This window comes from Puma concolor, chromosome D3 (assembly GCF_028749965.1).
Source record: "Puma concolor isolate L17-30 chromosome D3, mPumCon1.1.hap2, whole genome shotgun sequence".
In the NCBI taxonomy this organism is placed as follows: Eukaryota; Metazoa; Chordata; class Mammalia; order Carnivora; family Felidae; genus Puma; species Puma concolor.
The window spans coordinates 5719515-5747513 of NC_141678.1; the positions used below are offsets into that span (position 1 = coordinate 5719515).

At 63.1% G+C, this 27999-nt stretch overlaps 1 protein-coding gene and 1 long non-coding RNA gene across 31 annotated transcripts in view; both read left to right on the forward strand.

The window, feature by feature from the left end:
- The window catches only part of NCOR2 (nuclear receptor corepressor 2), a 213716-nt gene that overhangs the window by 100833 nt on the left and 84884 nt on the right, over positions 1 to 27999 (forward strand). For 25 of the 28 annotated variants that reach the window (XM_086681460.1, XM_086681458.1, XM_086681476.1 and 22 more), the window contains 6 exons: positions 3134 to 3186; positions 12716 to 12782; positions 18566 to 18738; positions 19628 to 19721; positions 22506 to 22684; positions 26075 to 26129. In XM_086681460.1, the coding sequence (XP_086537586.1) occupies positions 3134 to 3186; positions 12716 to 12782; positions 18566 to 18738; positions 19628 to 19721; positions 22506 to 22684; positions 26075 to 26129 (621 nt within the window). The remainder of the gene's footprint in view (positions 1 to 3133; positions 3187 to 12715; positions 12783 to 18565; positions 18739 to 19627; positions 19722 to 22505; positions 22685 to 26074; positions 26130 to 27999) is intronic. The other 3 variants (XM_086681462.1, XM_086681484.1, XM_086681485.1) reach the window with 1 other exon arrangement.
- On the forward strand, positions 5395 to 12709 carry LOC147575261 (uncharacterized). Of its 3 annotated transcripts, none has more exons than XR_015242181.1 (3): positions 5395 to 5957; positions 6197 to 10469; positions 10661 to 12709. It is a non-coding gene; the product is annotated as an uncharacterized LOC147575261 (long non-coding RNA). The 3 variants fall into 3 exon arrangements; XR_015242182.1 differs by lacking the exon at positions 10661 to 12709 and having other exon boundaries at positions 6197 to 10127; positions 10310 to 10498; XR_015242183.1 differs by lacking the exon at positions 10661 to 12709 and having other exon boundaries at positions 6197 to 9722; positions 10042 to 10498.

Sequence of the window (27999 nt, forward strand, 5' to 3'; positions counted from 1 at the left end):
AACTTGTCTCCTGGGACACAGGGAGGCTTTGCCTGGCCTTGCACAGGCCCCTCTGCAGGTGGCCAGGAGGCCCCCCAGCTTGGGCCCTGCCCTCCCCCCCAGCCATGCACCTGCCGTGGAGGGGCCATGGCCTGTCCGACCCCCATCCCCCCCCCGCCGTCCCACTGGGGCCTTCCAGAGTGGCTACCCCAGGGAGCCTGTCACCATGGCAACGAACAGCCTCCCAGGACTCGGCCCAGACACTTCCCTTCCTTCCCAAGACTGTTCACCTCGAAGAGTGCTCAGTGAGTGACTCCTTCGGGGACAGCCCCCGTGGCTGGAGCCAGCAAGCCCGCAGTGTTCTCCGAGCTCTTCCGTGGAGACCCGCTACCGAGGGCCGCCTCTGGGGCCAGGTTGCTCTGTCCTTACCCGGCCGGGCAGGCGGCCACAGGTGAAGGCGGTTTGGCTGGTCACGGGCTGACTGTGCCCCTCCTGCCCTCTCCGAAGCCAGTCTCCCTGCTTCCGGCCCATCTTGTTACGGAGAAGCAGAGCCCCCTCTCCCTGCCCATCGCTCGCTCCCGGGGTCTCCGTGTGTGGTCCTTCAGCCCGTCCCGGTCTCTTTAGGCTGTGGAGACGTGGCTGTTTGCCGTCTTCAAGCCAAAACAACACAGATCAGTCACCAAGTCTGACACTTCCTGGCTTCCTCGAAAGCCCCGTGAAGTAGTTGCTGTTTGCTCCGTGCCCATTTTCCAGATGAGAAAACCGAGGCCCAGCGTGTTGACCCCATGTGCCCAAGGCCGCACGGCTAGCAAGGGAGGTGCCGCTTTGTACATCGAGGCATCGAGGCATCTGTTTGGAACCTGAACAGATGGCCACGCCCACCGCTACCGGCCTGTGTTTTATGGGCACGCGGAAACATAAAGGACCGGTGCAGAGTCACCCGGGGCTAAAGGCGCACATTTGATGCTTTGAAACGTGGCGCAGGAGTCCTCGCAGGGCCCCTTGCTGTCGCGAGGGCCGTCCGCCTCCCGCGGTGACGCCTCACCCCGCTCAGCTGGGACTCTGCGGTGAGCCTCACTGGGGGCTCTGCAGTTGCCCTCCGGTTCAAACCCAGAGTGGGGCTCGCAGCCCCCCTCTCCGGCTGAGCGCCTTGGTAGCGCAGCTTGACCCGGGGTGGGGAGAGGTGGCTTGTACCGGCCGGGGGTGGGGGTGGGGCAGCTGAGCCGGGAGCCTGGAACTGGCCAAGCCCAGTGCTGACTCGTCGAGGGGGGAATGCGAGGCACACGGGGAGGGGGGGAAGGTGACCTTGTCATCAGCCACGGCTGCCTGCAGTGCCGTCCGAGGGCCGGGATGTCCAGAAGCGTGGAGGACCGGCCCCGCCTACGGAGGACAGGAGGCCTGTTCCTGGGGACGGGCAGGTCGTGCCCCGTGGCCGTGCTGTGCTGCCTGTGGTTGGTCCCCATGGGCTGGGCCGATCGGGAGGCGTGTCCAGCTGCCTCCCCAGGGAGAAGTTCTAGGGCGGAGACGGTCGTGCCCTCTTCCCTCCCCTGGGGCCCTGTCCTGGGGCTGCCGCTGGCCTGCCTGCCCTCACACTGTGGGCTCCTTCCCCCGCAGTCACCCGTGGCTGCCCTGGGAGGCTCCCGCTGCGCGTTCGGGTGGATGGCAAGGAGGAGGGTGACGAGAAGACCCCCAGGGAGGGTGCAGGCAGAGGCGGAGAGCAGGGCCCTGCCTCCAGCGCCAGAGCTGAGACCGGATTTCGTTGCAGCTCATTTCTGACCAGCCGTGGGCACAGATTTCGACCTCGCAGGGACTGGGTTTTCTCCTCCGTAAAGTGGGGATGATACTTGTATCCGTTAGCTCCTGCCGTGTAACAAACCGACTCCAGATTTAGTGGTCTGAGACAGCCACCGTTTCCGTTTCCTGTGAGCACAGAAGTCAGCCGAGCATTTCTGCTGCTCCGCGACCAGCTGGGCCTCGGCCGGGAGGGCGCGGCCGTCGTCTGTCTGCCTCCGGCAGGCCGGGCGTGGTTTCTCACCAGGGGCAGGCGAACAGGAGGGCAAGGCGAAAGGCAGATGTGCGTTTTCCAGCCTCAGCTTTCATCAAGTTTGCGAGCGTCTCATTGGCCAGAGCAAGGGTGTGGCTGGATACGGGAGGCAGGAAACGCTGGCACCCTCGCTCTGTCGTTGCGCCCTGACGTGATGACGGCGCCACGGTTCCCTCTTGGGCCTCTCTGCCTGCCAGGAGCGGGGCCGAGAGCTCTGCACGCATGGGCCCGTTTGACCTTCACGACGGCCATGAGTTTAACCCCATCTGCGGCTGAACTTGCGGGGCACAGGTGGCCTATGTAACTTCACCAGAGACGAGTGGCCGGCGAGCAGCAGATCCTGTGTCCCTGGGCTGTGCCCCCGGCCCCTGCGCACGGCGCCGGCGTCCGCGAGGGAGGCGCGCAGCAGCTGGCCCTGCACCCTCCGCGGCGGCTCTCCCCGCACACGCTTGCTGCCGGGTGCGGGCCCACGGCCCTCCTCGCCGCCCTGCGGGTCCCTGCCGTTCACGAGCCCTCCTTTCCCCCTTCAGCTTTCCCGCGGGGCCCGTTTGGTCTGGTTCTGACGCATCCCCGCTACCGCACAGACGCTCCCGCGTCGTCTCCTCGTGGCACGCGGAGCCGCACGTCCCCGGGCACCCGCAGGAGGGGAGGGGCCGGAGGGCGCACACGTCTCGCTCCCCAACACGCGTCGTCCCGGTGCCCTCTGGAGCGCGTGCAGCGGATGTGGGGTCGCGCGTCTGCCTGTCCTCCCCTCGCCCTCCCAGGCTCCTGGCAGCGTTGGGCCCTTGTCCTCTGCCAGGCGGCGAGGGTGGCGGTCCCTCGCGGCGGTCTGGGGGGCCTGGACGAGAGCAGCTGCCCCGTGGGGCCCCCAGCGCCGCGCGCGCTCGGGCCGGCGCGGCCCGGTGCCCCTGCAGGGCGGCCACAGTGGCCGTGCCCCGAGGGTCACAGGCCGCTCCCGGCCGGGGCCGCGGCCCGGGTCTCCCCGTGCTCTGGTTCGTGCCTGCCTCCCCCCCCCCCCCCCCAGAGCCGGGGCCCGGGCGCCGTGGCGGAGGAACGCGGCGCCCGGCCCGGCTCTGAAGCGTCTCCCTCTCCCTGTCTCTCCCTCCGCAGCCCCTGTACAACCAGCCGTCTGACACCAGGCAGTATCATGAGAACATCAAAATGTGAGTACTCGCGGGCAGCCTTGTGGACACCCGGTGGCTGGGGGGGGCCGGGAGGTCTGGCCTCGGAGCTCCGGGCTGGGATGTGGGCTCTCAGTTCCCGCGACGACTCCCTCCCACACGGTGCTGGGTGCTCGAGGAGGGCGCGGGAGAGGGCTGTTTGGGCAAGGGTTTGGGGCCGGGTTAGGGCCGAGGTCGGGGTCGGGGCAGGCCCGGGTCAGGAGGGTCAGGGTGGCCCTGCGAAGCGCAGCGACACAGACCTTGAGCTGGGGAGGCCGGGTGAGGACCCTGCAGGCACAGCCCTGGTGAGACGGAGGCGGGGGGGGGGTGGGGGGGTGGGGGGGGCTGCGGGGCCCCGTCGCGTGCGGACGGGCTGTTCCCGATGGAGAGCGAGCTGGAGATGATGGCAGGTGGCCCGGGGCCAGCGGGGCCCGTGGTTCGGGCTCTGACGTAAGCACGTCTGGGAGCGTCCTGGGGTCTGCTCGGGGGGCCCTCGGGTGCCGCGGCCCGGTGTGCCGCAGCCCGGAGCGCTACTCCAGACCCGGAGGCTCAGGGGCTGGCCAACGCGGTAGCTCTCAGTGATGGGGCCTTTTCCCAGATGGATGCTAGGGGTGAGGAAATCCCGGTTAAGTGCCCCCTGTCGTGGGTGGGGGCTGACCTGGCATCCTGGGGCAACGGATCACGCTGGAGGCTGGTGGCTTCCCATCTTCAAGCTGGGAGGGAAGCATCAGAAGTATGGTGGCAGAAGACGGTTGGCTTCTTTTGGGGGGGATGTATTAATGGGAACATAGTCCGTTTGGCAGAGGAGGGGATATTACCTCAAGTCGTTATCCAGGAGCCCAAAAGGCGAAAGGGGCCGCAGACCTGGCTCCTTGAAGAGCACGTGGCTGTGAACACTCGGTGATGTTAGGTTGGCGGCAGACTCTTTGGCATGTCTTCCGGCTGTTCTTTATTGTGAGAGGGTGCAGACGTTTTTGCGTGACCTCCGAGGGCAGCACTCAGCTTGTCCAGTGGGCAGGCCGGCCTGGTCTGATTGTCCCAAGCTCCCCTGGGGTGGAACCGCAGGGTGTACGGGGCAGTAGTGAGCTTCCCGTCCCTGGAGGCATGCAAACCTCCCGGTGGTCTTTAAATATCCACTGGTGTTGGTCCAGTTGACAGGGGAGTCCCTTCTTTTTGGTTTCGGGACTTGCGTGACTGGTCCGAGTTCTGGTCACTAAAACGGCCACCCCCTTACAGTTCCCAGTAACTGACGGAGCAGCCTAGAAAATCTCTTGTGGCCGGTGAGGTCCTTGGCGCGTTTGGGCTTAGGAGCACCTGCCGAGGAGGCCTCACCGGCGCTGTCGGGGGGTCCCTCTCGGCCTGGGGCTGGCCGGGGCCGTGTCTGCTGAGGCTGTGCTTTCGTGTGGCCTTGTGGATGTGTGCCTCTTGACACAACACCATTGATTTTCCACTTGGGCCACCCCAGTCCCTTCTGTGCTTCCCGGGACCTGCTTCTCCCTGGGTCCACTGCTAGAGGGAGGGTGGGTGAGGGCACGGGGGGCCTCTAGGGCCATCCTTGTTGGTTTAGGGTGCGGCAGTGGGGTGTTTCCTTCTGAGTAGGGCTGCTGGGAGTATTTGTTCCTTTATTCACTCAGCACGCATTTATCAAACACCTACTACGTGCCAGGCCCTCTTCTAGGACCTGGGGCTTCAGCTGCGAGCGAAGAACGAAGAGCCATGCTTTTCGTCAGGCTTTGTCTAGTAGTGAGAAAGTGAGTTAAATAAGCGAGAAAATATTCCGCTAGTAAAAAGTACCGTGGGGGGCCCCTGGGTGGCTCAGTCGGCGGAGCATCCGGCTTGAGCTCAGGTCGTGATCTCACGGTTCTTGAGTTCACGGCCCGCATCGGGCTCTCTGCTGTCGGCGTGGGGCCTGGAGCCTGCTTCGGATCCCCTGTCCCCCTGCCTCTCCCCCGCTTGCCCTCTCAAAGATACTTAAAAAATTGTAGAAAGAAAGTACTGTGCTCACACAGCTGTCTTAAGCTCTTTGTACGTCGCTCACCCAGCTGTGTTTTTCCTTTTGACGTACCAATTTTTATAGTAATATCGTACTGAAATCTTACATAAGGTCTTCACTAAAAATGAGTAATTTTTTTTAATGTTTATTTCTGAGATAGAGAGAGAAAGAGAGAGAGACAGAGACAGAGCGTGAGTGGGGGAGGGGCAGAGAGAATCGGAAACAGGCTCCAGGCTCTGAGCTGTCAGCACAGAGCCCGACGCGGGGCTCGAACCCACGGACTGTGAGATCATGACCTGAGCCGAAGGCAGACGCTCAACCGACTGAGCCACCCAGGCGCCCCAAAAAAATGAGTAATGTTTTAAGCTGAATGTGATTTCCATTTATGAAAATAACCATAAAGTCCAAACAGGAAAGGAGAAAGGTACAAACAATATTAGCGGATAAGGTGCTGCCACGTCTCTAAGGATAAAGCGATAGACTTACGGAAACAAAAAAAAATGGGACTATTTCTGGCCCCTCCCCGTCTTCATCAGAGAATGGCTCCGGTCTGTTGGGGTACATTCCGGCTAAGTAGGTGACTGCCTAGTCAGATTTGTTCCAAATCCAAATCACAGATGGACACATCTAAGTTTAAAACGTAGAGATGAGTAAATTTAAGATTTCTTACGTAAGTGGTGAATTTTGTGTTAGAAAAACATACCCGTAAACAAATTATTCGAACCGATTCGTCCTTAGAATTTTGATGTCGTTCCTAGTTTTCCACGAAGATCAAAATGAGGTGTATTTTTTTTTTTTAATTTTTTTTTTTTCAAACGTTTATTTATTTTTGGGACAGAGAGAGACAGAGCATGAACGGGGGAGGGGCAGAGAGAGAGGGAGACACAGAATCGGAAACAGGCTCCAGGCTCTGAGCCATCAGGCCAGAGCCCGACGCGGGGCTCGAACTCGCGGACCGCGAGATCGTGACCTGGCTGAAGTCGGACGCTTAACCGACTGCGCCACCCAGGCACCCCTGAGGTGTATTTTTAATTTCAGTACGATCGTCGGTGAATTAGTGCAGTCACTTACTTTAAAGAATGCGACGAAGATGGAAAAGGGGATGGGAGAGAAACGCGGGGGTGGCTTTAGCCAGGGGATCCGGGCCTGACAGCAGAGGGGACACTGTGGGGTTGAGCAGCAGTGAGCCGTGTGGGCCTCCCTGGCAAGTGGAACAGGTAGTGCAAAGGCCCTGGGGCAGGATTGAGCTGGTGAGGTCCCAGGGAAGGCCAGCATGGCTGTGAGGGCTGGGTGAGGAGAGAAGGTGCCAGCCAGCTCACCCAGGGCTGATGAGTTTGGGTCGTATTATTTGTGTGTGAAGGGAGGCCAGCAATGACGTTTATGCTGGGAAGTGAGGTGCCGAGTTTTTGCCTTCAAGGCTCACTCTCGTGGCTGCCGAGAGAAAGGACCAGGGGTGGGGGGACCTTGGTGGAGGTGGCCGTAACCACGCGGGCAGGCAGCGGTGGGTCTGGGTGCTGCGGCGGCCGCCAGCGGTGCCGTGTGGAGGGCCAGGGGCAGGGAGGTCCCGTGGCGGCAAAGATCGGGGGCCCGGGCCACTGCGGGGACCATGAAACCGCTTCCTGAGATGGGGGTCGGTGGCCAGGGGCCGATGAGCATCTGGCCCTTGTGGCCAGCCGCTGACGCTCAGTGCCTCAGTTTCCCCATCTGCGAGGTGGGGATGAGAGTGGCTTCTACCTGCGAGGGTTGCCGAGGATCCGGTGAGTTGCTGTCCCGGGAGGTGCCGAGCTCAGCATCAGGCACGTGGGGAGTGTTCTGTGGTCTTTGTTTCTCTTCCTGCTTCATTCGTCTGCCGCTGTCGCCCGTTCATCCAACAGATACTCTGAGTGCTCGCTGTGTTCCGGGCCTGCCGTTCTGCGATCTGGTGACAGCTTGATAAGGACAAGCAGAGACACCCCCCCCCCCCCCCCGCCCCCGTTCCGGCTGCTGTCAGTGGGCCAGGTGGGGGGTCAGCCCCTCCCCAAGGACCTTGCCCTGTCACTTTAATTTCCCTGCGTGCTGGGGCTGCACAGTTAAAGTTAATTTCACGCTTGACTTCCTGCTGTACCAGCAATCTCAGACGTGTCCCAGTCACCTGCACCCACCTCCGCTGCTCTCCCTCCGCCACCTGCACCGTCGGGCGGTGTGGGGGCGGCTGCCCACGCTCCGTGGGGCACTTGCCGCGGGATCTCAGCCCCAGGTCTCAGGCTCTGGGAAGCAGGGGAGGGGCCAGGGCGACCCCAGAGCGGACCTGACGGGCACTCCGTGGAGGGGCCGGTGTCCCCTCCACAGCACCTGCCGGGACGGCTCTCCGGGGAGCCCACCGGCTTCCTGAAGCCCCAGTGCGATTCTGTGAACGGGCGGGCACTGATGCCCGGGGACGGTCACTGCTCTCGTGTGTTGTGTCGTGGCCGTGCCTTTCCCGGCCCTGCCCTTGCCTGGCTCAGAACCTGGGCACCGGCGGCCTTGTTCCTCGTCTTCTCCCCGGGGCCTGGAGGCCTGCCGGTTCCTGGTGTTCTCTCCCTTCCCCCCTTTTCTTGTCTTCAGGTCCGATGTCTTCCCTCCTACTGCCTCACTCGAGGGTTGGCTGATTGGAGCCATCAGCCCCGGGGCTGTGCAGGTGGAAAGGGCATCGGGACGCAGGTTACGGTTACAGGTTTTTGCGGACTTGCTCTGGAAGTTCAGAGAGGTTAAGTAACTTCGCCAGGGTCACACAGCCAAACTTCTAGGCCAAACGGATGTGCACACCCACACCGATACCTCTCCTGGGTCTCCAGTCTGAGCTCTGCCCCTCGATAGCCTGGTGACCTTGAGCACATCACATCACGTCACTTTGCTTGTCAGTAAGCAGGTTTCAGACCCTCCGTCACCCCACTGGACAGGCTCTTCTCGAGGCATTCAGGGCCCTGCTCAGGCAGACTTTCTCCTTCTTACTCTTCCCCTGCAGTTGGGGGTCTGGCTGTGCCTGAACACCCCTCGTCATCCCCTCCCGATTCACCATCACCCTCGTTCCCCTGGAACTCAGTGCCCTCCTTTCGCTCTGCTCCCCCGGTGTTCTGCTTCTCCCAAGGCTCGGCTCGAACCTCTCCTCCTCCAGGAAGCCTCCCCTGATTGCCCCACGCTTTCTTGTCTTAGAATCCTGTGGGCCCGGGGCCAGTCTCACCCGGGGCCTGGCCGGACGCTCCTTGAACCTCCAGAGTGTCCCTACTGTTATTGTTTCCTCCCAGTTTTTGTCTCTCCTGCCCGGTGCAGTGACAGACGATGAGGCCGATGTTTCCTTACAGGTTGTGCCTTTTTATAAACTCGGACTTTCCCTGGAGATGATAGATATCCTTTGCACCCCATGAATGCAAACTCCCCCCCCCCCCCCCCCCCCCCCCCAGCAAACTCACCACCTTGCTCGCCAGTCGTGTTCCCTATTTTTTTGCCAGAAAACATTCCCAGCAGTGAAGATCAGTCTGCAGTAAGCGATTTGCATCTCTGATACCAAAACACTTCTTGGGACAAAATAAACACCCCAGACACGTTTGCCAGGAGGGTGGTGAGCGAGCAGACACCCTCAGCCAGGTGGGGGATTGTGACCAGAGCTGTGCCGGGGGGGGGGGCCCGGAAGGAAAGGTAGAGGGGACAGGGCTGGCAGGAGGCAGTAGGAAGTGTGGGGGGGGGGGCGCTGGCGAATGCGAGAGCCCATCCCCCTTTCGAAGGGGCCGTCAGGCCTCGGTCCCCGGGCTGCAGCCACAAGGGGGTGTGCCAGACCGCCTGATCTTTTAAGAGAAGCTTTAAGTTCGGCTTTTTATGCAACGGCTTCTGGTTTTCAATACTGGCAGCGAACTCAGATGTGTTAGAAAGCCCTGCTGTCCAAACACAGCGCTCCCCCGGGCTGGCTCCACTGGGTGGACCGTGCCCGTTCGCAACCTGCCGCCTCAACATTTGTCCTCTTTGGCAGTCCCCGGGTGCCTCCGGGCGCCAGGCACGGTGCTTGCTTTGGAAGGAACCTCGGATCGGCCGGGAGAACCCCTGCCTGCCCTACGCTAGCCGCGGTGAACAGGGGCGGCTGCACGCGTCACCTCTGCCCCCAGGGAGGCTTCTACTCACCGAGTCCTGTCCGGTGCAGGCTCAGCCCCGCCGCTCACAGACTGGCCTTGGCTGCAGGTTGCCCCCAGCTGGGCGGCTGGAGGCCACGGTGGCTTCTTCTCCCCCAGTTCTGGGGGCCAGCCGTCCAGGGGCGACAGGGCCCCGAGCTCTTCGGGGGAGGAGCGCTCCGTGCCTCTCCCGGCATCTGGTGTCGGCGGCCCTCCCGGACGTGCTTTCCTCGTGGACCTTTCCCTGTCTCCTCTCTCTGTCCTCTCGTGTCCCCCGTCACCCTGCCTCTGTGTGTCCGTCTCCCACGTCCACATTTCCCCTTTCTATAAGGACGCCAGCCGTGTGGGATTAGGGCCACCCTGATGGCCTCGCGCTAACTTCATGACCCCTGTGAGGAGCCGGTTTCCACATAGGGTCCTATTCTGAGGTGCGGGGGGTTGGGACCCGGCATCACTGGCTGGGGAGTGGGGACACGAGTCAGTTTGTGACACGCACCGAGCCTCCTGCAAGCCCTAAAGTAGGTTGTGTTTGGCCTCACCGTGGCATTTCAACACAGATCATGACCCGGTTTTGTTTTTTTTCATGTTTACTCTAAAATCGCTGGCAGAGACAGAACAGAGAACTTCCTGGATCCCCACCAGCCAGCGTCCCCTAGTGTGAAATCTTACAGAAGCGAGGGTGCGAAATGCGTAAAGTAACGGTGGGACCGTGCTCGGAACCGACCCGCTTTCCTTGGTCTCTTCCAGCGTTTCCACCAATGTCCGTTTTCTGGTCCGGGATCTGATCGCGGTTCCCCTTCCGCGCCTTGTCCTTGCGTCTCCGTGGTCCCCAGGTGACGGTCTCTCCGTCTCCCCTTGGCTTCCCTGACCCTGACACCTCCGGAGGGTTGCGGTCGGCGATTTTGTCGAGTGTCCCTTGAGTCGGGTTTGCCTGGCGTTTGCTCACGGAGGGGCCGGCGTGGATTTGGGGGAAGAGTCCCACGGAGGTGACCAGCCGCCCTTCCCACCACGGCAGGTCACGGGCGCGGCACCTCCGTGTGCGGCTGTCTCGTCCGCCTGTGCTCGGCGCTTTAGGACGCGTCCTGGGTCCAGGCTACCGTCGGGGGGAGGGGAGCTCGCCTCCCACAGGGGATATCAAAGCACGGAGGGACGCAAGCTAAAATGCCAAACGACTGGTAAATATTCGGGGGCAGACACTTGGAGGCTACGCGGGCTCGCGGATATTTATTTTGCTCTTTGGGTTATAATCTAGCACCGGCATTGTTTATCTGGCGGCTCAGGTTCCCCCAGCTTTGGCGGTCGGAGCTCAGGTGGAGTCTTGGGTCCTTCTGATCTTTTAACTTGAATTTTTTCCTCTCCGTTTTAGCACTTCTTTGCTTCAAGGTGTTCTGGGCTCTTGTGTATTCCCGTGCCAGCACTGGAATCCGCCATCCCTCCAGAGAGAAACGGCTTTTTTGTTGTTGTTGGAGAATCGTGTTAGGAGCAGAGACCTCGTGCTACGCGGCTCACTGTTTGGGCTCTCCCTGCTTCTCGGCCCTGTCGGCTCCGCTCCTCTCCTCCCTTCCCCTCCCTCCCTCCCCCCGCCAGGGCTCTCCAGCCACGAGGGCTTTCTTCTGTCTGTTCTTCAAGTTCCCTGCATTTGTTTCCACCTCAGGGCCTTTGCAGCGCCCTCTGCCTGGAGCGCCCTGCTCTCTGGTTCTTTCCACCGCAGGGTCCTTCTGCTGCTCTAGATCTTGGCTTGGGGCCGTCCCCGAGAGACTTTTCTGCACCACTGAATCTGAAACAGCTGTCCCCTCCCCTGCCACCCAGTCACTACCCCCCACCCCCCACCCCGTTTCGGTTTCTGCATCAGGATTATCTGGATTATCTTGCTTACTCTCTGTGTGACGCCTCTCAGCGTCCTCTCTGTGATGTCTGGGGACTCTGCCTTGCTCAAGGCTGTGTCCCCAGTGCCCGGAACAGTACCTACATGCAGTAGGTGCTCAGTAAACACTTGCTGAGTGACCGAGGAGATGAGAACGTGATCTTACTGTGCCCCTTTTTCAGATGAGGAAGTTGAGGCTGAGATCACTTACGTTCCTCGTCACGGAACGAAGTGCTGTGGTCTCAGCCTGTGTGACTGAGGCCCCCCAGTGCCCACTCTGACGGGCACAGGGCAGGGGAGGCTGAGGTCAGCGGCGAGGCCTCAGGGCGGGGAGGTCCCGGCTGATGCGAGGCGCGAGTGACCCTGGGAGCCAGGGACCCATGCCACTTCCACGAGGGTCCCTGGGGGCTCTGAGTACTGCTGGGGCCGTGGGGGTTCCGGACAGGGGGTGCTGCCCACATGCTCGCCGAGGCCTCCCCGTCCTTGTTAAGAGGGAACGTGCAGGTGCGTTAGGGGCCCTGGACTTGAGCCCCGGTAGTGAGGATGCCGACTTCCTGCTGGAGATCCGCGTCGAGCCGTGGGGACGGGGGACGTTGTTCGGCCTGGGACAGAGGCATGGTGGCAGACCCTGAGGACAGCGGGGCCTGGCGGTGGGGCCTCTGAGGCGGCGGGGGCCTGGAGGCAGAGAGTGACCCTCCCTGGGGTCCCTGTGATCCGATTGGTTCCGGGCCCTTCGGCCCCCGTGAGGTGTGTGTTCGGGGAGCTGTGCCCATCCGTCAGGGCCTGGCGACTCCCGCCACCTTGCTCCTTCTCCTGAGGCTGGGGTGCTGGGTGGCTCGGGAATCTCCCGGAGGCCGGCGGGGGCACTGTTTGCAACCTTTGCGTGGGGTTGGGTCGCTCCTGGGAACACGAGGCAGAAGGAGCAGCCCTCCCCCCGGGAGGCCGCTGCCACACCCAGATCGGGGTGAGCACGTCCAGGGTCGCCCCCAGGCCCGCCTGAGCCCCAGGCCCACCGGCCGTCCGCGGCAGCACTCGCTTGTGTAGGGGGGCCGTGGGGAGGGGCTGAAGGAAGGGGGCTTCCTGAGGGGTCCCGCCTCCCCGGTGGCCGCCAGCCTGTGCCGCCCTGCTCGGGTGACCTCCACTGTCCCAGGAGCCAGCCTGGGGGATGGCTGTGTCCGTGTGGCCACGGGTCTTGGGGTCCTGGTCTCTCCTGCCCGCGTTCCCAGTCTGAGCCCGTGGATGTTTCTCTGTGGCCGGTTTTCCAGGAGGGATCCTGGGTGCGTGTGGTGGGGGGCGGGGGGCGCTGACACCCTGCCCGCCCTCGGGACCCTTCTGCACGCCGGGCTCAGCCTAAAGGTGGACGAGGGCACCTCGGGGAGAGAGGGAGGATGCACTCTGGCAGTGCGCGGCTCCCTCCGGGGGGCTGCAGGTGTCTCTTAGCCCCCCGAGGACCAGTAAAGGGGCACACTCAGGGCTTGCTCTCAGGAAACAGCTCAGCGAAGGACGAAATATTGGAAACCCTGCGTTACTGACCATTGCTGTTTTGTTCCTGCCTAGAAACCAGGCGATGCGGAAAAAGTTAATCTTGTACTTCAAGAGGAGGAACCACGCTCGGAAACAATGGGTAAGCCATCCCTGGAATCTCCCCGGTCGCTCCCCTGGGCCAGGCTTCCTGGAGAGTCTGGGCCACTTCAGGCCATGCCCACCGGGACCTCCTGGTCTGCAGCTGTCTCATCGCTGCGTGTCCGGGCCGTGGACAGAGGCCAGGGGCAGCGGCGACATGGGAAAGGGGAGCAGCTGCTCCGGTGACGCCGGGGCCCCGGGGCTCAGCTGCCCAAGGAGGCCTGGGGCCGGGAGTTCTGCCGCTGCTTTTCCAGCCTGGAAGGGGAGAAGGCAGCATGTTGGCCCGGAAGAGCGGTTCCTTGTCAGAGGACCCTCCTTTCCAGGCAGGAAGAGAGAGGCTTGTTGGAAGGCGGTGGGGGGGGGGGGGGGGGGGGGGGGATGGGGTGGGCTGTGTACTGGCGGGCAGCGGCTGCATCAGAACGGACGGGGGCGCCACCCCTGCATCACGCCGCGCTCTGGCGTCTCCTCTGGGAAGCAGGCCCCAGGCAGGGAGAGCGTGTGTGAGGACACGTGCTGTTGTGGTTCGGGTGCCTGTTTACATCGCTGATGCATGGTGGGGGCGGGGAGGGCAGTGACGGAGGGGGAGTCACTCCGCCGTGTGGGAAGAGCTGGCTCACATGGGCTTAAACGGCACAGAAATTTGTAGCTGAGAAAGGCCGTGGGTGGAGTTCAGGAGTGGGTCGATCAAGTTTCACCTTCACTTCTATGTGGTTTTTCCCCCCAACTCTGTATGTTAGTACATTGACAGACGGGTTTCTTTGGGGGACCTGAATGCCTACGGCAGATCTGAGTTTTCTAAGCCCAGAGAGCTGTCCTGTCTCAGACCATCTCACCAAGGCTCTGATTGGACCACTTGATGGCATGGTCCCTCTGAACCAGTTTCTGAGCCCACCCTGCGCTGGCCCCAGACCTCAGTTAGGTCCCCAAAGAGAAGAGACCCTTCTGGCGCAGGTGCTGGGTGGCTGGGAAGCTGGCAGGTTGCGTTCTGGACCCCAGGGGCCCATGGGGTGAGACTTCCCAGCCTCTCCTTTCTCATGTTCCTCAGATCCCCAGATTGTCTGGATGGTGACCAGATGGGGGGTGGGTGGGATTCTTGAAAACGGGTGTCCCATCTTATTCATTGAGTTAAATGTGCAGCGAGGACCTGCTGAGAGCCCGGCACAGGGGTGGGCAGAGGAGACGGAGAGAGAAGGGCCACGTGGAAGGATGGGGTGGGTTGGGGATAGCCTGCATGTCCTGGGTGGTGACCTCAGCACTGAATGGGAATGACTAGGAAGGACCAGCTGTGTGGAAATCTGGAGTGTCAGGCAGAGGGCACAGCAAGTGCAAAGGTCCTGAGGTCAGAACCAGCTTGGGTAGGCTGGGACAGCATGTAGTAGGTAAGTCTGGTGTGCAGTTCGTGAGTTGGGGGCCGCGGTTGATGTAAATGGTGTGGGAGCCAGATCACTTAGAAACACTCACCTTCGACCAGGATGGAACATTCAGATTTTATTCTAAACCCAATGGGACCCTTAATTTATACTCTTCTAAGTACATAGTGAACAACATGAAGTCTTCATTTTGAGAATTTTCGAATAGGAGATCTGACAAATACAACGAACACCACGTAGAATAGATCACAGTTCCTTTGCTGCGTGCGTGTGCACGAGTGTGAACCTTGACTGTAGTTGTGTTGAACGGGTGGGAAGCAGGTGCCAACACCTGGACCCCTCTCCCGGGCACCTCCACATCTGTCTCCTGAAGGACAGGAAGTTCTGTCGTCACCACCCCCAAGAGTGGACAGGGTTCCCTGTGATCTTCCAGCCGTGGCCACACTTAGAGCCCCAGTCGCCCTGTCTGGGGATGGGGTTCGTTTTGGATGGGGTGAAGAGTTTTTGCTGTGGTCACTTGGGGGCCCCTCGAGCGTGGGGTGGGGAGAGTGCTTATTTAAAAATAGAGCAGCCGGAGACTGGTAAGAAACTCGGGTGGCTCTGAGGCCGGGCTGAGCCCATGTCCAGAGGCCCCTGTGTTCAACGGGAGGGCGTTTGGAATGAGCCTGTTCTTTTTTGGGTAACATTTATTTACTTACTCTGAGAGCAAGAATGGGGGGAGAGAGAATCCCAGGCAGGCTCCATGTTATCAAGAGAGGAGCCTGACGCAGGGCTCCATCCCACGAACCCTGAGATCATGACCTGAGCTGATATCAAGAGTTGGACTCTTAACTGACTGAGTCGCCTGGGCGCCCCCTGCCCCTCCCCCCCCCGCCCCCGTTCCTGTTCTTCTGTAAGGAGCCCAGGGCCCCTGATGCATTGTTTTCAGCAGGGACGCGGAGGGGTTTGGTCCAGATGGCTCCCCCAGACCTCTGACCTGCATGCCCCGCCCCCACCGTGAGCCGGCCCCCTCAGATCACGGAGCCCCCGCTCCTTAGAGGTTCCAAGGACCACGAGTCAGCTGCCCACGCTGCCCTTCCCTGGGAAGCTGAGTGTGGCCCCGTGGGAGGCCCGACCGGTGGGTGGGGTGGCGGTGAGGCTGTGCTGTCAGCACAGGGCCCCGAGTTCGAGCCCATCCACCGGGGCCTGCCGTGTATCTGGGAGCGCGGTCTCGCCCTGAGCCTTGCCCCTCCTGCTCTGTGAAATGGGGTGGGGTGCAGGGAGGATTGAGGTGCGTGCTTGTGGCTCCTGGCGAAGCGGGCGCGTGTGACAGTGTGGTGGCCGTGCGGGATGGGTCAGGCAGGAGGTGGGCCCACCGTGGAGGGAGCCCTGTGTCCTCAGGCTGCTGTAACAGACTCCCACAGATAGGCAGCCGAAGACAACGGAACTGTGTGCTCCCCCAGCTCCGGAGGCCAGGAGTCCGAAGTCACGGTGTGGGCAGAACCGTGTTCTGGCCGGGGGCTCTAGGGTGGGTCCCAGCTGCCTCTCCCAGCCTCGGGGGCCCAGGTCCCTGCGGTCTCTGCCTCTGTTTCCACAGGGTCATGTCTCCTTTCCTTCTCTCACATGGACACCCGATTGTGTGATTTAGAGCTCTCCCTCACCTGGGATGACCTCGTCTCAGGTTCCTTTTTTAATAAGGTCAAGTTATGTGTAGATTCTGGGGGTCACCATTCGGCCACCACAGAGGGCACCGGCCTGTTTTCTGCACAGTCTGCCTTTCCGCTTTCCCCCGACTTGTCTCTGCTCTCCTTGTCATTTACGTGGCTGAAGGTTTGCTCACTTCTCCCACGTCCCTGCACCTCTGACTTCCCCGTTTTCTGAGTCTGGGCTTTTCCTGGAGCCGCCCCGCATCCGTGACTTGCTTAAGCAGCCCGAGGCCGAGCAGGACGGGGTCGGGTGGGGGGACAGCTGTCTGTCGTCACCCTCAACCCTCACCAACACGAGGTGGGGAGCGCGGGAGCCCCGGCGCTCAGCACAGCCAGTGTGGAGAGCATTCTACAGGTTCTGCGACCTGTCCCGCTGAGCCCCGCGGGGGCCCTGTGCGAGGAGGTGCCCGCCCTGAGGTCGGAGGGACACGACTGCCCTGGGCAGCGGGCTCCGGCTGCCCATCTCCGACGGCACCCTCCTTTCCCCGTCCCGTGGCCGAAGCCTGGGTTCCCCGGTTGTCAGGGAACTCCATTTCTCATCAAGCCCCGCCTGGCAGGGCAGGAGGGTCTCAAACTTGGCCCCGCTGATCATCTGGGGCAAAGCACTCCGCTTCTGGCCTCAGTTTACTCCTCCGTTCGGTGAAGATATTAACACCCACCTCCTCGGGCCCTTGAGCGACAGGCTTCGCACGGCGTGCTCATCAGGGTGGCGCACGGCGGGTGGTGGGTGCTCAGAACGAGACCCGTGTGGGACCGCCGGGGCCTTGAAGAGCCCGAACGATCCTGAAAAAGCACGGCCGGGAACAACCGCGGGAGTCACCTCGGGTTTCAAAACGCATCACAAAGTTACAGCAATCAGAGCAGTGTGGTCGTGGCCCAAGGACAGACCCGGAGAGCAGTGGAGCAGGAGGGAAGAAGGCCTCACGCGGTGGGCAGGTGGTTTTTGACGGGAGGCCAGATGCAGTCAGCGAGAGGGGGTGGGCTCTTCACACACGGTGGGGCTGGACCCCACTCCCAGCCCCGACGGAAAAAGGCTAATTCGCAGTCCGTTGAAGGCCCCCCCGGTGCAAGAGCCAAAACTGTAAGATTTCTCCGGAAAAACACGGCGGGGACTCTCGGTGACCTCGGGTTTGCCAGCGGGTTCTTGGGCACGACACCGAGCGCACCCGCGGCAAGAGGAAGGCGGGGGCGTCGGGCGTCATCAGCGTAACAACCGCTGCTCCTGCCGGGATCCCAGGCGGCCCTGCTCCCGGGCCTCCGCGGAGACTTGTGCCCGGCTCTGCCCCGGCCTCTCTGCCGTGAGCCTGAGCCCGAGCGTGGGGCCAGTTTGTTCCTGCTCTGGGCGGCGGGTCCACCTCGCGGGGGCCCCACGCAGCGGTCGCGTCCCCGGGGTCCGGGGTGCTGCCGTCTCCCACACGGGGCACGGTCCCGAGGCCCCCCGTGAGCGGGCCCAGACCCTGCCCGTCTTTCCCGGTAACTGCGTGGTCTTCCTCTGCTGGTTGGGTCTCTGCTGCGCCTCCTCCCCGCTCCGTCAGACTGAGGACAGTGAAGACAGGCTCTGCGGCAGGAGGCGTGGCTCTCCGGCAGGAGGCGTGGGTCCCCGTGCCCAGCGGGGGCTGCCCGCACCACAGCGCCGCAAGCGGCGTGGCCGTCGTCTGCCGCCAGGACCGCGTCGTCCTCTCCAGCGGGGTCGTGGGGCCCCGGGGGGGGGGGGGGGAGCAGGCTCTGCCCCCTCGAAGCCGGCCTGACCACCGCCCAGGGGCTCCCGTGCTGCCGGGTCTGCCAAAGACCAAGGTCGCGGGTTGCCCGAGTCGGGCTGGAATACGGGGTGGGGCGAGGTGTCCGGTCACGAGGATGAGGGAGGCATCGAGAGGGCGTTCAGGCGAGACTCCTGGACCGTGCCATCTGTCCCGCACAGCTGTTAGAGACCGGGAGGTTGGGGTCTTATGGGCGGCTTATCGCTGCCCCCCTGCTCGAGACCCAGGTCACCTTGGAGATGTGGAAGCCGGGAAGCTATGCTCCTGCCTGGGCAAGGGTCTTTTCTCTGAGGACACGCGGCGAGCGGCACTGTGGGTAGACGCAGAGAGGGACTTCCTTGTCTGGGAGAGACGGCGGAGGCCCTTCCGTGGATGCTGCTCGGGACTTTCACGATGACTCCCTGGACCCGAGACCACGGCTGAGCTTGAGGCCAGGGAATGGGGAACTTTCTAGAAAGGAGATGTTTTCTAGGGGCCGCCCCAAACCTGACAGACACCCCCAGAGCCTCACGGTCCCACGTAACTTCCTTCTGTGGTGGGAGTGTTCCCTGCGTGTGCTGTAGCCCTTTGCCACATGACGAACGTGTCTGGGGGACCGGGGTCGGAATTTTAAGTGCTACGTAATGTGATTTGAAGTTAGCCGCTTGTAGCTGGTGGCTTTTGCATCGGACGAGGCATTTCTAGAAGGAGGCCAGGCCGGTGGCCCATCCCCCAGGGAAAGAGGCAGCCAGGCGCTCAGGGAAGCCTGTGCGTTTTCTTGGGGTTAGGGTCTGCCCGGGTCTTCGTGTGCTCTTGCCGTGCGTGCTCCTGCGCGTGACCGTGTGTGTCTGTATCTCGGCCCGTTTCCGTGTGCCCGCGTGAGCGTGCGTGCCCGCGTGCAGCGCCGGCGGGGAGCACGGAGCCGGGAGCCGGGGCCTGGCGCCTAGGGGAGGATCAGCCGCTAAGCGGTGCTCCCGCGCTGTGCTCCCCCAGGAGCAGAAGTTCTGCCAGCGCTATGACCAGCTCATGGAGGCCTGGGAGAAGAAGGTGGAGCGCATCGAGAGCAACCCCCGGCGGCGGGCCAAGGAGAGCAAGGTGCGCGAGTACTACGAGAAGCAGTTCCCCGAGATCCGCAAGCAGCGCGAGCTGCAGGAGCGCATGCAGAGGTGAGCCGGGGCGGAGCCCGACCCTCCTCCCCCCACCCCGCCCACCGCCTCCGTTCCTTCAAGATACCTCAGGGGCCTGGGTCAGGAAGAGCCCGGGCTGGTGTGAAACAGCGAGCGCAGCAAGGGCTCAAACCGGCGACGCAGGGGCCGTATCGGGCCCCTGGATGCGTCGCTCGGAGCCTGCTTGGCCTTAGTGCCGATTAGAAACTGAGACACGTTTTGGCGGAGCAAGCTGTCCTTCCCGCGTGCCACGGGCTGGTACCACCCAGCTGTGTTCCTTCACGTGGGCCGCGTGGCCCCTGAGGGCAGCAGAGCCTGAGATGCTGGGTGCGGATCGAAGGCCAGGGGACCGCCCGCCTGGCTTTGCGGCCAGATCAGGGTGCTTGCCGGTCTCCCCTGGTGGTCGGGAGGGCTGCGTGGGAGGGCCCGGCACACAGTAGGTTGCCTGGGGGCGTGTGGCTGTGCTTTGCTGTTACGCAGAGAGGTGACGGGCAGTGGGCAGTGACAGTGCCCCTTCAGGGCCTCCTGGACGCTCGCGTTCACGTCTCACCGGTGCCTCCCCCCCAGGTCTGAGAGCCGGGTGTGACAAGGGAGGGAACTGAGGCAAAGGTCCACACACATGGGTCTGTGGGCTGGGCTTCGGGGGCATCTGAGGAGAGGGCGGGACTGAGCGCCTCGGGTATTCCTGGGTCAGGGCTGGGGCTCCCGGACGCCCCCAGCCTGGGGCGGTCCCTGTGGGCGTGGGAGGCCTGGCCCCTTTCCGCCTCCCTCCCTGCCGCCTACACTCTGCTCTGCGCCCGGGGAAGTTGTGGGCTCGGTCCGCGCCGTGGTGCCAGCCGGGCCCCCGCTGCCGCCGGCCTGGTCCTGAGGGTGTCCCTTTGGTCTCCAGCAGGGTGGGCCAGCGGGGCAGCGGGCTTTCCATGTCGGCCGCCCGCAGCGAGCACGAGGTGTCCGAGATCATCGATGGCCTCTCCGAGCAGGAGGTAAGAGTGTGGCCGTGACCCTGGCCTCGGCTTCACTCCCCCGCCCCCCACGCGTGGGAGCGTCCTGGCGGGAAGCAGAGCTCACCCAGTGGCTGAAATCGAGGGGCTTGTCCCTGAAGCGTGGGCAGAACCGGCGCAGGGCATTGAGGCCCGGCGGGAGTGGCCGTCCATCGCCTGCCTCCCGCCTGAAGGTCGAGCAGAGAAAGGCGTGTCGCTGGGCTGTGGCCATCTGGCAGGACGTGGCCGGGAGGGCCACAGCGGAGGGGGGCTGGGGGGCGAGTACCCCTGCCTCTCGCGCCTCCCGGTGCCTCCCACAGGCCGAGCCCAACCGGAAGCCAGAGGCAGGGGTGCCTGAAACCTGTGGTTTCTAGGCCAGCCTCTCAGTGCCCAGGCTGGGGGCAGGTGGACAGTTCCCGGCACGCTGACCGTCCACCAGGCCGGACCCCCAGCCCTGCCAGCGTGAGCGCGCTCTCCTTGTCCCCTGGGGGGAAGACGGGGGGTTGGACAACCCGAACTCAGCCTGAGTGACCCCGGCCGTGGTCTGGGGGCCCAGAGGTGGTCAGGAAGCAGGGAGACGAGGCATTTGCCCTGGGGAAGTGTTGTTGGTAGCCACCTGGTCCCTTCCGGGTCTTGGGGGCCAAGCTTCTAACGTGCCAGGCCCCCACCCTGCTTGTTCCCGACAACACGGTGGACACGAGGGCGTGTCGTGGGAGGAGGGGAGTGCGTTCATCTTCCCTGGGGGACTTGGATCCAGGAGCGTGGCTGCGGTTCATTGCGGCAGCCGCCAGCGGCACGTGGCTGTTTACATCGAAGTTAACTAACAGGAAACAGAGCTGAACCTCCGGTTCCTTGGTCACATGCGCCACACGTTCGGGGCCGGGCAGCTCCGTGGGTTGGTCGCTCCCACGCTGGACGGGGCAGGTGGCTTCTGGGCAGCTCTGCCCTGGCTGCCGACTCTCCTGTGCCATAGACTTAGGAGGCCTGGGGGACTGGCGCCCCGTATAAACTGGAGATGTCTAGGCCCTACCCCCGGAGGCTCTGATTTAGCTGATCTGGGGTGGAGCCCAGGACTCTGAGCTTTTACCAAGTTACCCACATGGTTCTGATGCGGGTAATTCAGACTGTCTGGCCACGAAGAGAGACCTTCCTTTTAAAACTTCACGTGGCGGGCGGGGGCGGGGCTCCGGAGTGGCTCATTCGGTGGAGCGTCCAACTTCGGCTCGGGTCGCGGTCTCACGGTTTGAGAGTTTGAGCTCCTGCGTCGGGCTCCGCGCTGCCCTCCCCGTCTCTCTGCCTCTCCCCTGCCCCTGCTCTTTCTTTGTGTCTCTAAGTGAATAAATAAAACTTAAAGAAAAAACGACAACAGTACCTTCGCATGGTACGTCCCTATTTCGGACACCATTCGGTCCTCGGAAAGCAGAACTCGGAGAGCCTTTGTCCACAGTCACGCCTGCGGGCTTGCTGTGGCTCCCGTCCCGCGGATGCTATCTGTGGCCGTGTGCACATCCCGCAGGGGCGCGGACCTGGGTTCACTTTGCCCCGGAAGCAAGAGGAGGGTGGGGGGCCCTCTCCCCAGTGTTTCCCGCTTGAAGGCCAAGGGCGAGGGGCATCGCAGTTTGATGCAGTGTTCCCGTCCCCAGCCCCCAGCCCAGAGGCCTGCTTCCCCAGGTCCTGGCCACCGGCCTCCTGAGGCTGTTGAGGGGGTGGCCTTTGGGGTGGGTGGTCAGAGGGGGGAATTCAGGGCAGAGACTCCCTGGGAGGGCGGGAAGGAGGGGGCCGGGTGGGAGGAGAGACGCCCTATCCTTCGGGAAGCTTTCCACAGTCACAGCGTGCAGTGACCATGCCGTGGTCCGCCATCAGTGCCCCTCTGGGAGGACGACGGGCGAGATGGTAGTTCTGGAGGGCTGTGCCAAGTGCTGGCAGCCTCAGGCCTCCGGTGGTGGGGGGGGGGGGTCCTCCTGGGCCGGGCGCAGGGCTGTGTGCCCCTGCTGGGATTCCAGATGTTGAAGGAGAGGTTGGCTGTGGGATGCCGGGCAGCGGATCCTTTGAACTCGCTGACCTTGGCTGTGCTGGGCCCTTGCCTGCCTCCTCAGATGGGTAATTAATCGCCAGTAATGGGCTGGCTGCAGAGATTTGGGGAAATGAGCCCAGCTGAGTGGTGGCTCGGAGCCTCTTAACAGCCATCCCCATGCATCATGAGCGAGCCCGCCCGACTCCTGCCCGCACGGGGCTGGCGGGCTGGATCCCAAGCCGATGCCAGGGCTGGGGAGGGTGGCGGGCAGGGGGTGGGTCCGTGGCGCCCCCCGCCCCGGCCCCTTTCCCTGTCCCGTGTGCCCTCGGAGCCTGGATGGCCAGGCCCGTCTCCTGAGCTGGTTTGGCCCAGCTGGCTGAACATCTTTCCTGTCGTGTTTTACGGCAGTTGCATTTCCAAAGAGAAGATTCATTGCCCCCTTCTCGCTGCAGATAAGGCGGCTGCTGTGCTCCACATTTAATTTACAGCCCCGTCCACCATAAACCTGTCCGGGGCTGCCTTTAAATTCTCCCTCCGCCGGCATGGCCTGTTGTTATTTTTAACTCCTCCTTCCCTCTGTCTCTGGCTCCGCCTTCCCCCGCCCTTGCTGGGGACGCTGGCACCTTCACCTGGGGCCCCCCCTCCCCACCTGGGCTCCCCCCCCACCGGGCCCCCCTCGCTGGCAGGGCCCCTCCCGCCCCTCCCCCGCCCTGTCCCCGGGCCGCCCCCTGGAGCCCTCTGAGCCGGGCCCCCCTGCCCTGTCCTCCCTCCAGAACCTGGAGAAGCAGATGCGCCAGCTGGCCGTGATCCCGCCGATGCTCTACGACGCTGACCAGCAGCGCATCAAGTTCATCAACATGAACGGGCTCATGGACGACCCCATGAAGGTGTACAAGGACCGCCAGGTCATGAACATGTGGAGCGAGCAGGAGAAGGAGACCTTCCGGGAGAAGTGAGTGGCCCCTGGCCGGCTGTGGGCCTCCGCGGACCCCCCCGCCCTCTCCTGTCCCGGGAAGCGCTGCCTGGTGAGGCGCGGACGGGCTCCCTGGGGCCGCTGGGACAAGGGACCACGGGCCGGGTAGCTGGCGGCAACAGGAAGTTTGTCCCCACTCCAGCGCCGGAGGCCACAAGTCCAAGGTCAAGGCGTCCTCGATCAGGGTTGGCTCCTCCCGGAGGCTCTGAGGGAGGGGGCCCCCTGCCCCTCCCCCGGCCTCGGGGGCTCCCGGCCACCTTCCTCCTCCCGTGGCTTGTGCGCACATCGCTCCCTCTCTGCCTCTGTCTTCACGTGGTCTTTCCCGTGTGTCTGTCTGGGTCTGCCTTTTCTGTAAAGACCCCAGCCGTGTCGCATACAGGGCCCACCCTACTCCCGTGTGACCCCGTCTGAACTGGTTGCTTCCTTAGAGAACTCCTTTCCAAATCCGGTCACATTGGGAGGGTCTGGGTGGACGTGAAATTCGGGGGACGCTCTTCAGCCCGGTGCACAGTGTCCAGGGCAGCCTTATGTGAAACGGGGCTCTGTGGGTGGGGGGGACGAGGCCAGAGGATCTCGGAGGTTGGGCCGGAGGGTAGGGGTGTGTGGCTGGCCGACGGCCCTTTGGTGTCATTTTGAAAGCGGCTGTTCATTGAGCACGTGTTCCTTCCCAGACACCGTGCACATGTGTTTTCAGGGGTTTTGTGTGTTTGTCCCTCTTATGCCTCATAAGAGCATCATCAGGCCATCCTCATTACACAGGTTAGGAAACAGAGGCTCAGAGAGGGTAAGACACTTAAGGAGGGCCACACAGCTCACAAACGGTGGAGGACGGAAGGTGGACAGAGGGACTCAGACTCCCCCAGCTCCAGGGCAAGGGCTCAGCTGCAGTGAAGAGGCAGGCTCGTTGGGGAGCGGGAGGGGGCCAGGGAGCCGGAGAGCTTTGGAGAGCAGAGGCAGGAGTTGAGTGCCAAGAGATGAGGCCTGGGGTTTCTAAAACGAAAAGGACAGAATGACCCGAGTGTTTGGGGGAGACGGGTGAGGAGCTGATAGGTGGATAAAATCCTCGTCCCCTCAACTAAACTCAGAAGTTGTATCCCATGGACCCACGTGCCGGGCAGAGACCCCCGTGAGGTGGGCGGGCGGGAAACTCAGGCACGGGCGGAGGGCTCCACGCTTGGCCAGAAGGGGGTGTCGGAAACAGATTCTGCCTCCGGAGAAGGCCTCGTGGCCAGGGGACGCGACCACGTTCTGCAGCCACCTGCCGTGGGGCTGGCCGGGGCCTGGGGCTGTCTCTGCCCTTTGCGGGGTCAGGTGGCCCAAAGTGCCTGGGGGGGCCCCTGGGCAGGGATGATTCTGGGTGGTGGGCAATGCAGGGGTGATGTGGCCGCACCAGAACGGGGAGGTGCAGGAGGAGCGACTGATGAGGGTCGTGGCGGGAGACTGTATTTTCTGGACTAGCTTTTCATGATGGAAATTCTAAAACATCCGTGAAACTGGAGGGACGGTTGAAGGAGGGCCCGAGTGCCTAGCACAGCCTCAGCACCGCGGGGAGCAGGGCCCAGGGGCGTTTGGGGTTGAGCGCTCAGAGGCAGAAAACCCCGTGACTCGGTGGCTCGTTTCTAAGTCCTCACAACCACAGATGTGGTTGTGCCACAGTCAGGTCCCGCGGGTACCCTGTCGTCTCATTGTAAACCAGTGACGGACCACAGGCACGGATGCTAGCACCTACGCCGCGTTAGGTGTTTAAATTCCCCCGGCACGTTTGATGTGCTTATTTATTTACGCTTTCTTTAAAACGAACAGACAAACAAAAGAGAGGTGCTTCTGGGTGTTTTCTGTGTTTCATTCCTTCTGGAGAGTTCACGTTTGCTCATCTCACCTAATGATTTCATTGTTGATTCAGAAGAGTGGGGCACCCGGGCTGGGCTGCTGTCTGCTGAGCCTCAGCTTGGTGCCACGTGTCCTTCCGGGAGAGTGGTCGCGGTCAAGGTTGTCAGTGCAGGACTGATGGCTCTCGGGCCTCCGGAAGTCACGCGCAGTGGCCTAGAGCCCCACCGCTGACAGGCTTTGTCACCCCCAGCAGCCGCGCCGCTTCTCTGAGCCTCGGTTTCCACATCTGCAAAGTGGCTATAGCAACGGCGCCTCCCTTGTTTAGCTGCCGAGAGGTGCCCAGTGTGCAGGAAGTTCTCGGTGATCGTTGGCGGGAGATATGGATACAGGTGCAGGTTGGAGGGCGGTGGGAGAGGTGAGCTGGGGGTTCCTGGGATTGACACCTGATCTCCTGGGACTCCGTCTCTCCTAGGAGAAACTCCGAGGAAGGGATCTAGGTGGGAAGGAAATGTCACTGGGGCAGGGAGAGGGAGGGGAAGGGGACTCTGTCTGGAAAAGAAGGGCGTTAGGCCGGCTCCAGCTTTGCAAGCTGCCTGAGGCAGGATCCCAGGCGGGGAAGCCTGCCACTCTGACTCTTGGCTTCCTCCTGGAAGAGAGAAGAGGCCGTTCCGGATTCTCCGGTGTCTGGTTGGGGAGCAGGGGAGGGGCCCGCTGGCCTCCCGCCCAGCCATCTGGAGGGCCGGGCGGGAGAGCACCAGGCTCTGGCCCGGGCTCCCTTGTGGGACCCGGGGCCCCCGCCTCGCCAGTGGCTCCTTCTCTCCCCGGAGGAGGCTGCGCGGCTAGTGGTGCATCGTGGGGACCGGCAGGCCGAGGCTGGGCCGGGGCCAGGGACCCCACCCAGCATCCCTGGGGCCCCCGCGGCCGTGACCCACATCTCCGCCCCCGCTGCCCGCCTGCTCCCGTGGCCCTGACATTTCAGCCTTGCCGAGTCTTTCCCAGTAATTCTGCCGGCTTCGCGGGAAGCCCGTTGGTGGGGTGCCAGCACCCTGCACCCCCTCCGGCGTGAGCCCTTTCTTGCCGCCTCCCCGTGGGCACGCAGAGCCCCAGCTCCCCGCTCTCCCGGGGAGGCTGGCGGTTCTCGGCCTGACCTGTGGCCTGGCTGTGAGGGCCCGCGTGGGCCGGGCGAGGCCCAGCTTCCCAGACCCGGCCGGAGATAGAAACAAAGGCATTTTTTACAAGGGGGGGAACCCCACCAAAGAGCTGCGTGCAGTGTCCTCATTTTTCCTGGAAGCCGCCTCCAGCAGGACAAACAAATATATTTTCAAAGGCGCTAAAACCAGTGACTCACTCCAAGGAACGCCCTCTCTCACCCTCGCCCGCCCGCCCTTCCCACACCCCCCTGGGCTTAATTGCTCCGAGAGTGGGGCGTCGCCCGCCCAGCCGGGCCCGCGGAGATGGCAGGCGCCCGTGTGCTCGGCGCCCGCCCAGCCGGGAAGCCCCCCGCGGCCGGGCCTCACGCCCGCCCTTCTCCTTCCGCAGGTTCATGCAGCACCCCAAGAACTTCGGCCTGATCGCATCGTTCCTGGAGAGGAAGGTGAGGCGCTGCCCCCACGCCCAGGCGCCGGCCCGGCCGCCCTGCCCGCTCCGCGCCTCTCCGGGGTCCGCTCCGGTGGGCGGCCCCTTGCCCTGGCGCCCAGGGCCCGCCCTCCCTGCCCGCAGAGCTTGCCCCTTGCTCTGTCTGTCCCTCCTCCCCTCCTTCCCCCCTCACTCCTCCTGAGAAGCAGCCGCAGGCCCCGCCCCTGCTGGCCCAGGGGGCGGAGCACCAGGCCCAGAAACCCGGGAGAGCTGTGCACACCGGCCTCCCCGGCCAGCGCCTTGGACGTGGCAGCGAGCGTCCCTGCGGATTGGGCACAGGTTCTGGAAGCCATGCTGTGCCTGGCGCCCCAGTTACGGCTTTATAGGCGAGGGTGGCGTTCTTCCAGGGGGTTGGGCCCTCCGAGGGCCACTCTGTGCTTTCCGACACCCCGGATGCCAGCCAGGCGTGTGGCCAGTAAGTCCTTGTCCCGCCGGGACGAACATTCCGTAGAGCTGCTGCTCAAACCCGAGCTCGCCCCCAAAGCCAGCCCAAGGCAGGGCCCCTTTTCACTCCCGGCTGCCACTCTGCACCCTTCGCTGGGCTGGGCAGAGCCCGGAGAAGCTGGGCGGGGTCTGGATGAGACCCTGTGCCGTCGGGCGGAGCGGGAAGGGCGTCCAGCAAGGCTCACTTCTGGGCTGCTGTCCCCGGGGGGTTTTACGCCGCACTCCCTTGAATCAGGTTCTTCAGAGGCGGGGGCACCTGCCCACGCCCAGCCCTACAACATGCCCAGCTGCTGGAGGCCTCATGCTTTTCAGTCGAGGGAGGGCCGTCTGGGCAGGAGCCACGCAGCTATTTTAAAGTTGAACAGTTGTTCCCAGTGTCTGCCCTTAATGAGCTGATAGCCATAGGAGGAGGCAGACGAGGCAACGCGGGGAGATGAAATCTCTCTGTGCCTGAAAAACGCGCGCGGGGAAGCAAGCCCTGTAAACAGCCTTCCTCTGAGTTCGTGACGGCTCTGTGCTGGGGGTGTGGACAGTCCAGGGGGCTCTAGGTCAGGGCTCCTCGGGGATGGAGGTGAGGGTTTCAGAAGCCGGTCACTGAACAGAATTGCTTGGGAACCGGGGAATCAGAGTCTCTACACTGGAGAGTAGACCTTAGGGTGTATTTTGGCTGAGAGGCAGCTCAGGACGGGACTTCAGTAGAGCTTCCAGAAGGGTCTGAAGCAGGGATTGCCAACTGTGCTCCGTGCCTTTGGGGAGAGGCGTGTTCTGAGCGAGGCCGATGGCCGGCCGGGGGCTCGGTGGGCCGGCCAGCCTGTGCCCGTCTGCGGGGGCAGCTGCTGCTTAGGGCCGGCTCCCTGTCGTCCGGCGCGGAAGGCGCGCCCCTGAACCGTTCAAGGGCACGTCGGGCACCCCCGTCGCCCGACTTGCAAATACTGGCATCTGATGATTCAGTGGTTTTCTCCACGCTCGCGCAGGCCCCCGTTGGGGGGCCAGGTTTACCAGGGCAGTAGCCTCTGCCCACGTGTATTCTGGGAGGGGGCAGAGGCCCCGGGGCTTGAGGCCCAGCCTGCCTCGGCACCCAGCGGCCCTCACCTCACGGAACGGCCTCCAGAGGCTCCCAGTCTTGGCTCCCGCTCTGAGCACCACGGCGACATCTGACGTCCTGTCCGTCACGGCTGCCAGCGTCAGCCAGCTGTCACCTGGAGCTGGCCTGTGGTCACAGGTGGCAGGCACGGCCGTGCTGATTCTGTTTGCTTTGAGGACCCGTCGTCTTACGGGTCCCATTTGGGCAAGAGGTGGTGGAGTTCGGGGCGGGCCAGTCGCTTAATCAGCAGGTGGCACCAGGGTTCAGACCCAGAGTGGTGTGGAAAAGACCAAGGCAGAGA